Source organism: Carassius gibelio, chromosome B8 (genome assembly GCF_023724105.1).
Source record: "Carassius gibelio isolate Cgi1373 ecotype wild population from Czech Republic chromosome B8, carGib1.2-hapl.c, whole genome shotgun sequence".
Taxonomy (NCBI): Eukaryota; Metazoa; Chordata; class Actinopteri; order Cypriniformes; family Cyprinidae; genus Carassius; species Carassius gibelio.
In genome coordinates, this window is record NC_068403.1 from 5,057,201 (window position 1) to 5,070,866 (window position 13,666).

General features: G+C 33.7%; 1 protein-coding gene across 2 annotated transcripts; it reads left to right on the top strand.

The window, feature by feature from the left end:
• The first annotated feature begins 231 nt into the window (after positions 1 to 231).
• On the top strand, positions 232 to 13,666 carry LOC127963977 (protein SSUH2 homolog). Of its 2 annotated transcripts, XM_052564090.1 has the most exons (12): positions 232 to 2,567; positions 2,926 to 2,975; positions 4,303 to 4,378; positions 5,006 to 5,141; positions 5,312 to 5,372; positions 5,672 to 5,793; positions 6,649 to 6,711; positions 6,796 to 6,878; positions 11,424 to 11,516; positions 11,614 to 11,719; positions 11,810 to 11,917; positions 12,019 to 13,666. In XM_052564090.1, the coding sequence occupies exons 2-12, from the start codon at positions 2,927 to 2,929 to the stop codon at positions 12,157 to 12,159; spliced, it is 1,038 nt and encodes a 345-aa protein (XP_052420050.1). In that variant the 5' UTR covers positions 232 to 2,567; position 2,926; the 3' UTR covers positions 12,160 to 13,666. The 2 variants fall into 2 exon arrangements, with proteins under 2 accessions (XP_052420050.1, XP_052420049.1); XM_052564089.1 differs by having other exon boundaries at positions 232 to 2,975.

Here is a 13,666-nt window from a genome sequence, read left to right on the forward strand (position 1 = left end):
AGACCTAACTTTTAAAGAATATGAAGTATATTTTGCAGTAAATCTTTAAACAAAAATAATATATTAAGATTAAGAAAGTCAAAATAAACTGTGAACAAACTTTTTTTTTTTTTTTCTTGATGATGATTGGAATAAATTGACCTGGTCACATGAATCAAGATTCCTGGTACTGTACATCATGTCGATGACAGAATGTGGATCAGCTGATTACCCACAGGCTGTGGTACCTAGATTCACTGTAGTGCGGTCACAGGCCGGTGGCTTTGTGTTAGACCGATGGGTTTTTCTCTGGCCGATGCCAATATTTAGAAATCAGGGCAGCCAATATATATATATATATATATATATACAAGCCACGGACGGTTAAGACAGCTGACGCTGCTGTCACTCTCTCTCTGTCATACACACACACACACACACACAACAAAGAAAGTAATACACGAATAGAAATACCTGAAATGGGCCATACAATCCAATCACAATACACTGGGTGAGTTGGCCAATAAGAGCAGACTGTGCCTGTCAGAAGGAGGGACTTTGTAGAAAATTAAATGTTTGAGAGAGGCAGGGGATAGAGGACCTACAATAATGTATAGTTTTGGAAAAATATTCCGTTCTTTAAACATTAATGCATGTCAACATATTCTGTTACACCAAATACACAAAATAATGATCTTTTAAAAAACATCATATGACCGCTTTAATTTATACATATTAAAGACATTCAGCTCAACAATGAGGATTTTATCAGGTTCATATTTTTTTATTTGACCTGCCAACATTAATGAAATAGCTAATTGATCATTAAATAGTGTTTTTAATGATATTTTGAGAAGTTAAAAAAATTCAGTTCTCATTTATTGTTTTCTTTCGTGCCAATTTTTTATTTTACTGAAAGTACTGTATGAGACAAAAGTTGTTTGAAAATGTATTTTTTGGCAAGAAAATGGTCATACAGTCAATCAAAGATGGCAGCAGAGTGTGCGAAAAGAAGGCACACCTTGAATATTTATATCCCAATCAAACCAGGATGCTGTTATCCCAACCAATCATAATGCATATTCAACAAATGTATCCATTTAAGGTTTCTAACTATGTCCCCTAGATGCTGCAAGTATTTACTGCAAATCTGTGTGAAAACACCTCTCAACAACACAGATATTTCACACATTTCACTTCCTGTTGTTCTTTTAGCACACATCAAAATAACTCAAGCATACCGATGAACCATTTAGACAGCTTAAAGAACACTCTTTAGTAAAGCAAAGAATGTCTATGATAAATTTTACAAAAGTTCAAATTTAACCATATATTACTTCATAAAATACAAACACACTTTTGCTTGAAAACGTTGCAATACAGTTTGACAGTACAAAAACAGATTTTTACTGTCTGAGCTTTCACAGTTTCACATAACAAGTAACAGTAAAAAAGTGTTAGAATATGATTAAACCAAACTCAGACTACTGATAGATGATTTATTAGATAAAGTGTGTGATCCATCCAGGGTCCCTTAACAATTTAGAAAAAAAGCTGTGGATGTGGTTTCATATCTGAGTTCATATAAATGGCTTCTTTCCTTTTATCAATAAAGGTCACCTATTGTGCCCCTTTTTACAAGAGCTCAATGATAAGAATTTTATTAAGCTCATATTTTTTAACTGTCCTGCCTACATTCATGAAATAGCTGACTGATCATTAATTTATTTAAAATCTCAGGCAGAGACAATGGTAGCTTTAGCATCATTAGCCTTAAAGGGGTCACATGATTCTTTTTTAAACATCATTATTTTGTGCATTTGGTGTAACAGAATATGTTGACATGCTTTAATGTTCAAAAAACATATTATTTTTCAAATACTATAGATTATTGTAGGTCCTCTGTGCCCCGCCTCTCTCAAATCAGTTCAAGCCTGAAAGGTGAACAGAGTCGCATGACAGACACAGTGATGAAGCTTGTGTGTGTTTGCAGAACACAAGCCACTGATGGTTAAGACGGCTGACTTTCTTCCTACAATGATGTCAACATAGGGAAAAATCTGGAATTGCATGCTCAGAGAGACTGTTTATGATTTATTGGGATTATTAAAAAATGATTGGGTGTATGTTAACCATCACTGGTTGTTTTCACACACTGTGGCCTCATAACCGTGTTCAAACTGTGTTAAATTTTTGTATTATTGGTCCATTTTAATGCGGCATGTATTCTGACTGATTCTTGGATAGGTATAGTTGTGGATTCTACTGTAAATATTGTTTTGTTACCATTTTGGTGATCAGTTTGACACTAGTTTTCATTCATTTTAATTTTTAGAGTTGTTATTTATGTAGTGCTTTATCTCTGCAACAGTCTTTTAAATATTTCACTGAAGAGCCCATTGGTTCGAACTTTTGTTCGAATGGAGGTGGGTGTTAAACCACAAACCTGTGATCTTCTTTACCATGATCTCGGAAATATCTCTCTCCTCCGATCATAAGTTACAAGTGTCAGACGTGAGCTTCTTTATAGATATTTAATCTTCATCTGTTTCTTCTGAGTTGAGCTGCAACTCTTGAGATACAAGAAAGTAAGTCTCTGATTACTTCTATGCTGAAAAGAAAGATTTTTGAGAAAAGAAAACATTTGGCTTATAATATATAGTACATACTGTATATAAAAAATTTTAATAATGTAAATGAGTAAATTATTTGGTATATAATCAATACTATTACAGCGTATGCAAAAAGTATCCTATTTCTGAATGTACTTTTTTAGCCATTGCAGATCTAATTTAATAAGAGAAGGTAAAAAAAATGTTTAAATAAAGTAAATTTAATTTTATCATTGTTTGATATTGCTTGGCTGAAAATAAGTTACAAAATATATATGATGATGATAAGCAAATACAAAACCACATTAATTTCTTGTTATTATTTATTAGTAAGCATGTTTGACAGCATCCCAGGATATGAGGGAATTGCGGCAGGTGGAGGTGGTAAGAAGCAAAAAAACTATAATACAATTTTTTAGAATGATGTATTATTAAATTATTTATTACATCGCATTATTTCATTTTTATTGCAATAATTAATAGGGCCTCTACCATATAACAACATTCAAACGTTTGGGGTCTGTGATTTTTATTATTATTATTTTTTTATTTTTTATCTGAAAAAAAAGACTAAGGAGTTATGTCCCCCAAGTCTGCCATTATTTGATCTAAAATAAAAACAGCAATACTGTGAAATATTATTATTATATTTTAAAATGTATTGTTTTTCCTGTTACATAAAAGCTGAATTTTCTCAAAGTTCAGAAGAACAGTATTTATTTGAAATAGAAATGTTGTTTATAAATGTCTTGACACTTTAATGCATCATTGCTAAATGTATTAATTTCTTTAAAAAAATCTTACCGACCTCAATTTTTGTGAATGGTAGTGTATTTACTGTTTCATTAAGTTATTAAATATACAATTAAAAATTATATGAATTGCAGTGTCTCACTTATAGGGATCCAAGTACATGTAACCCATTTTGTTGGAAACAGAAGAAAATTAAGGAAAGAGTATTAAGGGGGTCATAAGATGTTGCTAAAAAGAACATTATTTTGCATATTTGTTGTAATAAAATGTTTATGTGGTTTAACATTCAAAAAACAATATTATGTTTCTCCTCTATATTCCTCCTTTCTGAAACGCATTGTTTTTTACAAAGACCATCAGTCTGAAAAGCGAGGTGTGCTCTGATTGTGTGCATCTGGATATTTGAGTTAAACTGTTCTGGAACAGTGTCGTAAATACAACTTCATCTCTGATTTCTTATTGTGTCCTCTTTTGGAAAGCCAAAAAGTATTTTCACTTTCACAATGAAACATTGACTCCACAACATGGTGACGGTGGCAACATTGAGAATAAAAGGTTATGCCATCTTTCTTTGCTTGAACATTTGGGTGGAATTATGCAAATTTTCCCACAGATGCTCAGTGAGGCAGACATGTGAGGCATGTTTAAACGAGGCATTTTAGGGGTGTGTGGACTAGTCTTATTAAGAATGTCTTAACTTTGATAAAGAACATTTCTGTGGTTTTGAGACTTTAGTCTTGGTTATTTTGCAGATATTCTTCATGCACCAAGAGCTTGTAACACTCCAAAGAGAAAGGAAAACTTGAAATCGCATCATATGATCCCTTTAAGAGTACTAAACAGTTGATGTGTTACCTTTAATTGTTGCAGAGGTATAGCTTCTAGGTTTTAGAATTTGGATGCTGGACGGGTTGCTGGAGTTATAAACAGAGGTCTCTTGTGAATGTTCTTGTAACAGGTGCCTATCTTCCTCCTCCAATTCCCTCTGTGCTGACGCCTGTGCCAGAACACGCTTCCAGCAGTCCAGAGTGGCAGTATGTTTTTCTTCTGTCAAGTCACATTTATTTATATAGCTGTATACAATACAGTTTGCTTCAGGAAACAATTGTCAATTAGTGTAAATCAAGTTTTAAACACTGTTTACATGTCTGTCGGGTGTTTCTGATAGTCAAGCCAAAGGCAAGTGACATCAGTTATTGCTTCTGACTTGTAGAGAGCAATCAGTAAAATGCATTTCCTGATACATCTACTTGTAGACGACCCAGTATAATTGAAATCAAAAACTTGGCTTTTCTTCTGCTTCATCGGAATCGGTTTCTGGTTCAAATATATATTTCTGAATTTATCCAATATTGCTAATATTGGGAAGTATTTTTTACTTCATTTAACTGAGTGAAAGTGGAGCTGATAGTCAGAACTTTTGTGATTGAGTGGAGATGGGAACTAATTTGCATATTCATGATCATCGTATATGAAATGAGGTAGACTTATATGTAAGGTATTTAGGTAAATTGATAATATTACTGAATATGAATTAAATTATTTTTCAAAGATAAATGCACAGTCTTTGTGATTTTTCAAACTGACTCCTGTTGTTTTTTCATATAATGTGTTATTTAACATGTCTGCATGTCATCAGTATATCAATATCTTCCTGTTAGCAACAACATTCCTTCCATCTCAGAAGGAAGAGCACATCAAGCTTTTGAAGAGTACGTCTCCAGCAAGTGCTGCTATAGTTCTGCCCCGGTCAGAGAAGGGGTCATAACTAACATGGAGTCCTTTGGTACCTACAGGGTGAGACGTAATTTTCATCATGAGCTTGATGATATTTTAATACATTTTGAGCATGTGGAGCAGAAATGTACAAGTAAATATGCATAATTATGGAGTTGTTTTGGCTTTATAGAGCCAAGTGTTGATAGATGTATTCATGAGGTCTGTCTTTTTGTTGTTTTTGTTCTCAGTATCGTTTGGAGACATTCACAGAGTCAAGATCTACTGAATGGAGTCAGGAGCCTTACACAGGTATAGTCAATAAAGAGATGCATGTTTAGGCTGCGATATATTTGCTGAATTAAATCCAATACTTGGTTCTTACTAATTATGGTGTGCCAATTCCAAAATAGTCCAAAATGTTGATCGAACACATCACACTTTTTCAAAATATGATGAATTTCTGCTTTCGACAACCATTTGTGAAGTGAAGAAGTCCCTCAATCAGTAGAAAACTGCCATAAATACATGATTTACATATTTAGAGTCAGATTCCAACTATTTGTTAGGTTCTCATCTGATTTTCACATGTAATCTCAACTCTCGCTCAGGGCAGCATGTTGATGCCAGTATTCAGCATCCTCCAGGACCATGGGAGATGGCAGCTCAACCTCCATCCTACTTTACTGACCACATGGAGACCATTAGAGTGCCTTACACTTCCTCAGTCAAGGTTTAATCAGACACAAACAACAGAGCCTGCAGCAAATACTGGAATTGAACATTTTTTTAAAGGGGTCATATGATGTTGCTAAAAAGAACATTATTTGGTGTATTTGGTGTAGTGAAATGTGTTTATGCGGTTTAAGGTTTAAAAAACACATTATTTCCACAGACTGTACATTATTGTTTCTCCTCCATGCCCCACCTTTCTGAAATGGGTAATTTTTTTACAAAGCTCATTGGTCTGTAAAGCGAGGTGTGCTTTGATTGGCCAGCTGTCCAGTGCGTTGTGATTGGCTGAATGTCTCAAGCCCTTTACTATACTGTGATGCATGTCCCGGTTGGAACATCGACGCGACCAGACAAAAACAATAAAACCCATTACCTGGAGCCTGGAAAAGTGTTGTAAACACAACTTAACCATTGATTTCTTATTGTGTCCTCTTCTGGAAGGCCAAATAAACAAAACATTTTCACAACAAAACAGCGTCTCCACAACATGGCGCCGGTGGCAACATTAAGAATAATAGTTACCCCTTCTTTCTTTGCATGAACATTTGAGCGCATTATGCAAATCTACTCACATCGTGACTTAGACATGTTGAAATAATATCTCTTTGGATTCAAGACTTTACTCTTTGCAACTTTACAGATCTTCTTTAAGCACCAAGAGCTTGTTACACTCCAAAGAGAAAGGAAAACTTGAAATAGAATCATATGACCCCCTTAATGATCACATAATCATATTTAACTATGAAGCTTTTGGTAGCACTTAATTTTAAGAACGTCTTGAAGACTTTTAGTAAAAAAAAAAATAAAAGTCATGTATGTTATATAGTCTAAATGGTTTCTGGTTGTATCCTAGAAATGTAACCCATGCAGTGGAATGGGAAAAAACTCCTGTTCTTCCTGCACTGGAACTGGAAGTGTAAGTAACATATTATTGTGTTTTGATTAGATGAGGTTATATTATCATATGTAAAATGACCCTTTTATGTCTGTCTTAATGCAGAAAGTGTGCTCTGAATGTAACGGTTCTCGTCAACGTCCTGATAATGAGTCCTGCGATAAATGTGACTATAGAGGACAGGAAGAGTAAGTCTGCCATTCTCCATGTGGAAACTTTTATTAACATTTTTCAAACATCTGATAAAATGATAGAAACCTCATTTAGCTAATATTTTCCAAACATTAAAAACAATGGATATTTTCTCACAACTTTTAATTAATTAGCTGATCAAAATACCTGTCCAAAACTGCAGAGCAATAAATGAGCAGTAGATTTAGAATCTCCAGGAACATAAGGCATGCATTAGGTTTTTTTTTTTTCAGATTATATTAACAGATATATTCCTACAGCATGTACTACAGCATGCAGGGGCGGATCTACCGGGGTGGCATAGCAAATGCCTTTCCACCCCTGCTGCCACCCCAGTTAGCAGCAACGAATTAAAGGTTATGGCCAATTTGAAAATTTACAAGCGAGAATCTTTCGTGATTCGTGATGCCGCTCCGAACTCCCGAACTGATTCAAATGATTTGCGATCCCCAAACTGACTCAGATGATTCGCGAACCCGCTTTGAACTCCCGAACTGACTCAAATGATTCGTGAACCCGCTACGAACTCCCGAACTGACTCAAATGATTCGCGATCCCGCTTTGAACTCCCAAACTGTCTCAAATGATTCGCGATCCCCATAACTGACTCAAATGATTCGCGATCCCGCTACGAACTCCCGAACTGATTCAAATGATTCGCGATCCCCAAACTGACTCAAATGATTCGCGATCCCGCTCCGAACTCCCAAACTGACTCAAATGATTCGCGATCCCGATACGAACTCCCGAATTGATTCAAATGATTCGCGATCCCCAAACTGACTCAAATGATTCGAGATCCCGCTCCGAACTCCCGAACTGATTCAAATGATTCGCGATCCCCAAACTGACTCATGATTCGCGATCCCGCTCCGAACTCCCGAACTGACTCAAATTATTCGCGAACCCGCTCCGAACTCTGACATATATTCAGATATAAATGTAGGTAATTTAAAAAATAAATTAATAATTTTCGATTTTCAAATATTGCACCTGTCAAACATAGTCTATTTTGCCGTCAATACTGTTGACGGTGTCCTTTATCAGTAGGCTTTATATTTATGCTCAACATGAAGTAGCTATAGATATTGTTGTCCTGAAGACTAGACCCTGGTCTGTCAGCGGCCTCCCTCTATGTCACCTACAGCAGCAGCAGTGCGCCAGCGCCGCGTCAGGCACGATTCTGGTGTGTAAAGATCATAGACTGTAAAAAATAAGGGATTGAATCGCGCATTTGAGGAGAAAGACTTGCAGTCATAAAACTATTGTAATGTGTTCATTTAGGTGTCAGCTACAATGCACACCTAATACATTTTTAATATATATATATATATATATATATATATATATATATATATATATATATATATATATATATATATATATATATATATATATATATATATATATATATATATATATTAAAATAAAGTATAAATCATTTAGGTAAAAACGAGGCCCGTTTATCATCTTCAGGCACATTCCTGTGAAAGTTTTTTTTTTTTTTTAGGTTTCCTTACGAAAATTACCCATGGTTTTAACAATAACACCACAAATCATTGTTCTTGTAGCCATGGTAACTGCAAATTAACCATGGTTTTGTAACTTCAAATAATAATTTACAAAGTATTAATATACTGTAATATTTTTTTGTTGTTGTTGTTGCTATAAAAACAGACCTAAGCCATCAATAGCCTTTAAAATCACTTAAAATGCATTATATAAAAATAATGAGGCAATAATGATTGGTCAATAATAACACTGTTAAAATACATAATGTAAGCACATACAAAATAAACAATTTATGTACATGTTATTACAAATGCCATGTGATTGCTGCTGTTACACTTACAGGACAATCAAATCCTTGTTTAGGCTACTGACCAAACATTAATTCAAATATTCACTTAATCTTTCATTTTTGGCCACCTTTATGCTATAGATGACACAGCCTTTATAATTTCTTCAACAAAAAATGTGCATATCACAACCCTTACAAAAATAAACCATGGTTTTATCATAGTAAAACTGATTTCTGAATGCTTGAGACTATAAAATAAATTAGAGTCATAATAAAGTTATAGCCACATGTTAATGTCGAGAGCTACAATTGTGATTTGGAAAAATACAATTTATTAATTTAGTTTTTTATTTAATTAAAGTTCTATTTTCACCTCTACAGTATTTTTTTCCATCATCATATTTGAGGAAGGGGGGCACAACACACACACACACACACACACACACTGAAGCACGCGTGGTGTTTTCAGCTCTTCACTATATTGATGCAGGATGTATTCTACACATGTGCACGTCAGCGCGCTATGAGAGGATTTCACCATTTCATTTGATAAAACTATCGTCATTCATTTGTATCGTATACACAGACTGACAGAAACGGCAATGTCTTTATGACAACCTGTCAAAATAAAATTTCGGTATAGCTTTGAAGAAATTCAAACAGAAATATAGTACTATTGCACAGTAGAGTATGCTATACTTCAAGTAGGCCTATTAGCTAATAATAATAGTTTGTTAAAAAAACACAGAAACTCTGTCTACAACCCACCAGAATAAAAGTTTGGTCTAACTCAAAGAAATTATGTAAGAAATTGCACAGTAAAATATACTTTAGAAAAGATAAACTAAAACGTTATTTTAAAGGAATATCACACAAGTTTTCATAGAAGTATTAATCTAAACTTGCCAAAACAATAACACCATCTTTTTCAAAAACAATCTCTAAAAGTACATTTGTATTTGTGCCTATAATGTTTATTTATTTATTATTATTGTCAGCTAATAAAACCTATGCTTCAGATTAACACTAGACAGATTGTTAATTAGTGATTAACACTAAACAGTAGAAAATCAGTTGAGTCTCCCCAGCTGGAAATGTCATTGACTATTAAAATCTTGTGTTTCTTATAATAAATTGACATTGGTAACACTGAACCTTTTATAATACTCTTAATTACATGTCGATGCATACTGTATGCATTAGTGAGTGTGGTGGTGCTTATGGGGTATGGTCACTTATTCCTTAAATGAACTGTTTCAAATGCACTACATTGATTGCATGAGATTAAGTTTGAAAATGATAGCCTGTGTTCTTTTGTAGTGTGCACATATATTTATCATCAAACTGTGATGACTTTGACTAAATTCAGTATATATACGTCTACCATATGTTGCCACCCCTCAAAAATTCCTGCCCCCTTCTCGCCACCGGATCAATATTTTTCTAGATCCGCCCCTGACAGCAGGTAAAGGTTGTTTTCTAAATGAAGGCTTAACCAAAATATATCTTTGGGTAACACTTCACAAAAAGGCTGCATTTGTTATTATTAGTTATAAACAACATTATTAAACATGAACTAGCAATAAAAATCACTTGCATAGTTTTAATCTTAGTTAAATTGTTAATTTCTTAATTGACTAAATTATTATTCAAATTAAAAGATGTGTCTGTTAATATTATTTAATGCACCAGAGCTGACATGAACTAACAATGAAGTAAATGTGTATATATGTATGTATATAAATATGATTAAAGTTAATAATTGATCGATTTAATCGATTTTTGAGCCTTTTCACTTTAAAAATCAAAATAATATAATATAAAAAGTTAAAAATAATTGTATCATTTTAAAATATCATCTCACTATCACAAAGACATTTGAATGCTAGGCTATGTAGTTTGCTATAGTAATTTTCTCAGAAAAATGCATACAAGATAAAATGTGACATAAATGTGAAGTAATGAGATCAAAAGGGTGTTTTGAGAAAGGAACACATCCATTTATTTTTTTTTATTTTATTTTTTTCTTAACACTTAACTATAATTACTGTCAAAATCATACGACTTTTTTCACTCTGGCTGTTTGTGACTGATTTTTGATGATTTATAAGTATTAAAAAAAACTCCTAAGAGAATGAATCCTTTGTTAGTGAGTTGTTTGATTCTCATGAATCTTTGATTTTTCATGTGTCTGACTTCACCGGTTGTTGTATTTGCGACCAGTAAAGACTTCACATCACAACAGAGAGAAGTGTTGTCTGTTGATTTGGCTTTGTCTCTCAAACACACATGATTCAGTCTCTAAGCTCAACTGTCATGGTGTCCTTCCTGCACGTCCTGATTTTGCCAAGTTCGATGTGTTCCTAGGTCAACATATTTTGTTGACCCTGGAACAACATTTTACTCCAAAAATATATTCTTAACCATATCCCTACACCTAAACCTAACCTTAACCATGAGTAATCCCTAAAATCAGAGGATATGATAGATGAATGACACTGATGTACAAGCACCAATGTTAAGCGTAAACTTCACAAAATCTATAAACTGGTTCTTCAAATCTGATTGGATAATCACAATGTTGTTCCAGGGTCAACAACGATGTTGTCCCAGGAACATGTCTCACTTGGTAAAATCAGGTTCTGCGTCCTTCCTTCACTCATGTTCTATTCTGCAGTCTTTAAACAGTTGAACATGCATCCAGTAGAGGGCAGCTGAGCATTTGTCTGATATCTTTCAGATGTAGTTCATGTAGCGGCAGTGGCTTTCACAAGTGTGACACCTGTGATGGAAAGGGACAGCTACTCGTCTTCATCAGCCTCAAAGTTAAATGGTATTATCATCATAATTTCACTGATAATATCCTAACCCTGTACACTCTGTCAAACTCATCTGTCTCAATCGGAAAGCTATTTTCTGGGCCGTTTCAGGAACACTGAGAAGGACGATTACACAGCGCAAGATTCGAGTGGACTGAGACCAGAAAAGCTGGGGAAGGTTTCAGGAAAGGAGCTTTTCAAAGACGCCCAGATTATGGTAAGAACAGATGAGTGCAGAAGATAGTTAGAAAGAGTAATAATCAGCTGAAGATGATATATGTCCAGTATGGTTGTATGTTTACTGCAGGTCTATCCAGTGATGGGTTTCCCTGATGTTTCTGTTGCACAAGCATCTGAACGTTTAATCAGAGACCATCAGGTGAAATATACCAAGGATTCTCGCATAATTCAACAGGTAACTACTGTATTTTATTGACAATTGCATATGTAATCATGATCACTTGTTACTGATGAATCCTGAATGTCGTTCTTTAAATCAATTTTCTTTTGTTTCAGAGGCAGACGATTGAGCTCATTACCATAACAAGAGTGAATTACACATGGAAAGAGAAGTCCTATGTTTACTATGTGTATGGAAATGAGTTGAAAGTGAACGCTGATGACTATCCTGCCACCTGCTGCTGTTCTGTCATGTGACTCAAGTTGATTCAAACCACTGACTGCACATCCCACATTCATCACATCTCAAAAACACCTGTCAGAGATGGCTATTATTCCATATTTGTAAACTGTTTAAGACAAAAGTACATTATGATCATATACATTTTCATACGATTAAAAAAAAAACAATATTAAAACTTATTTTAATGCTAGATTATGCACAATTTCCGAGACGGACTTCTTCAATGTATTCTGCAGTAAATTTAGAAATAAAGTCTAAATACAGGGAGTTTTGTGAATGGAGCACAGAAATTTGGCTTTTTATTTTTGTAAAAATATATCCATCAATGTGAATGCGGTTCAAAAATCTAAACTCAAGAATACTTTTTCACACTTCAGGTTTGCAAAAAGAAAAGTAAAAACTACTCAGAAATTAAATCGCTGGTGTCTAAATGTTAAGTTATTCTCGCACAGTTTAAAGCGGGTGAATGAAGAAGTGTTCATTGGTGACCAAATGTAGGGGTCCTTATTTGAATGTATAAAATAAACGAATAAATAGGAATGAAAAAAAAAAAGAATTACATCTAACATTAACTCATATGGTAACCTCATTAAAGGAATAGTTCACACAAAATGTAATAATTTAATAATATTTACCCAAACTAATTTACATCTTTTATGTCCTGAAGGTTTCTTCATTAGAAAAATTTTGGAGAATTTAGCATTAAATTACATGTTCATCAATGGATCCTGTGCAGTGAATGGGTGCCGTCAGAATGAGAGTTCAAACAGCTGATAAATACATCACAGTAATCCAGAAGAAATCCACACCACACTAGTCTGAATAACATGAAGGATGTGTCATCCACGAGTCACTCTACTGATTCTGAACTGCATAATATGTGTATCATTCATTCATTCATTTGTTTTTAGTTTTAAAATTGAAAGTAGAAAAATGAAAAAAAAATTATTTTGATTTTCTTCTGAAAAACATAAATGAGAATTCATCTTACATTATTATTACTGGGGCAGAGTCTAGACAGGGCTTTCTTCTGTGTAGAACAGTAGTTCTTAAAGAGATATTTGTATTCTTAAAGATACAAATAATCAACTTCATGCTTTATAAGAGTATAATTTTAAAAATAAAAGTAATGTCATAAAATAACCATTCTTGTTTCTCCAGTAAACTTTTTAATGACCATTTCTTAAAAGAACCTTTTTTTCAATAAACATTTCAATAATCTAAAGAAACTTTACTTCCAGTGGAAATGTTACATGGATAAGTAAATAAATATATATATGTATAATATAAAGGAAATAGTGCTAAAAGACCAGCACCAACAACCCTAGGTGTATGTGGTATGTACAACTCAAAACTGTAGAAACAGTAAAATGGTGCTAACATTAATCGTTATTAATTGTTAATCTAGAACAGCTTATTTATGTTACAGAATGATAGTTATATAATCATTTCATTTTTTTTTCAGGTAAAGACTTATGCTTATGCTCTGAATTTTTATTTCATAATCATGCATCTGTCTAC

Excerpts from the sequence above, each read along its gene's own strand:
- LOC127963977 (XM_052564089.1), top strand. The coding sequence starts at position 2,867 with ATGATGATGATAAGCAAATACAAAACCACATTAATTTCTTGTTATTAT. Across the intron at positions 5,373-5,671 it reads GAGTCAGGAGCCTTACACAG|GGCAGCATGTTGATGCCAGT; the intron begins GTATAGTCAATA and ends ACTCTCGCTCAG. Across the intron at positions 6,712-6,795 it reads CCTGCACTGGAACTGGAAGT|AAAGTGTGCTCTGAATGTAA; the intron begins GTAAGTAACATA and ends GTCTTAATGCAG.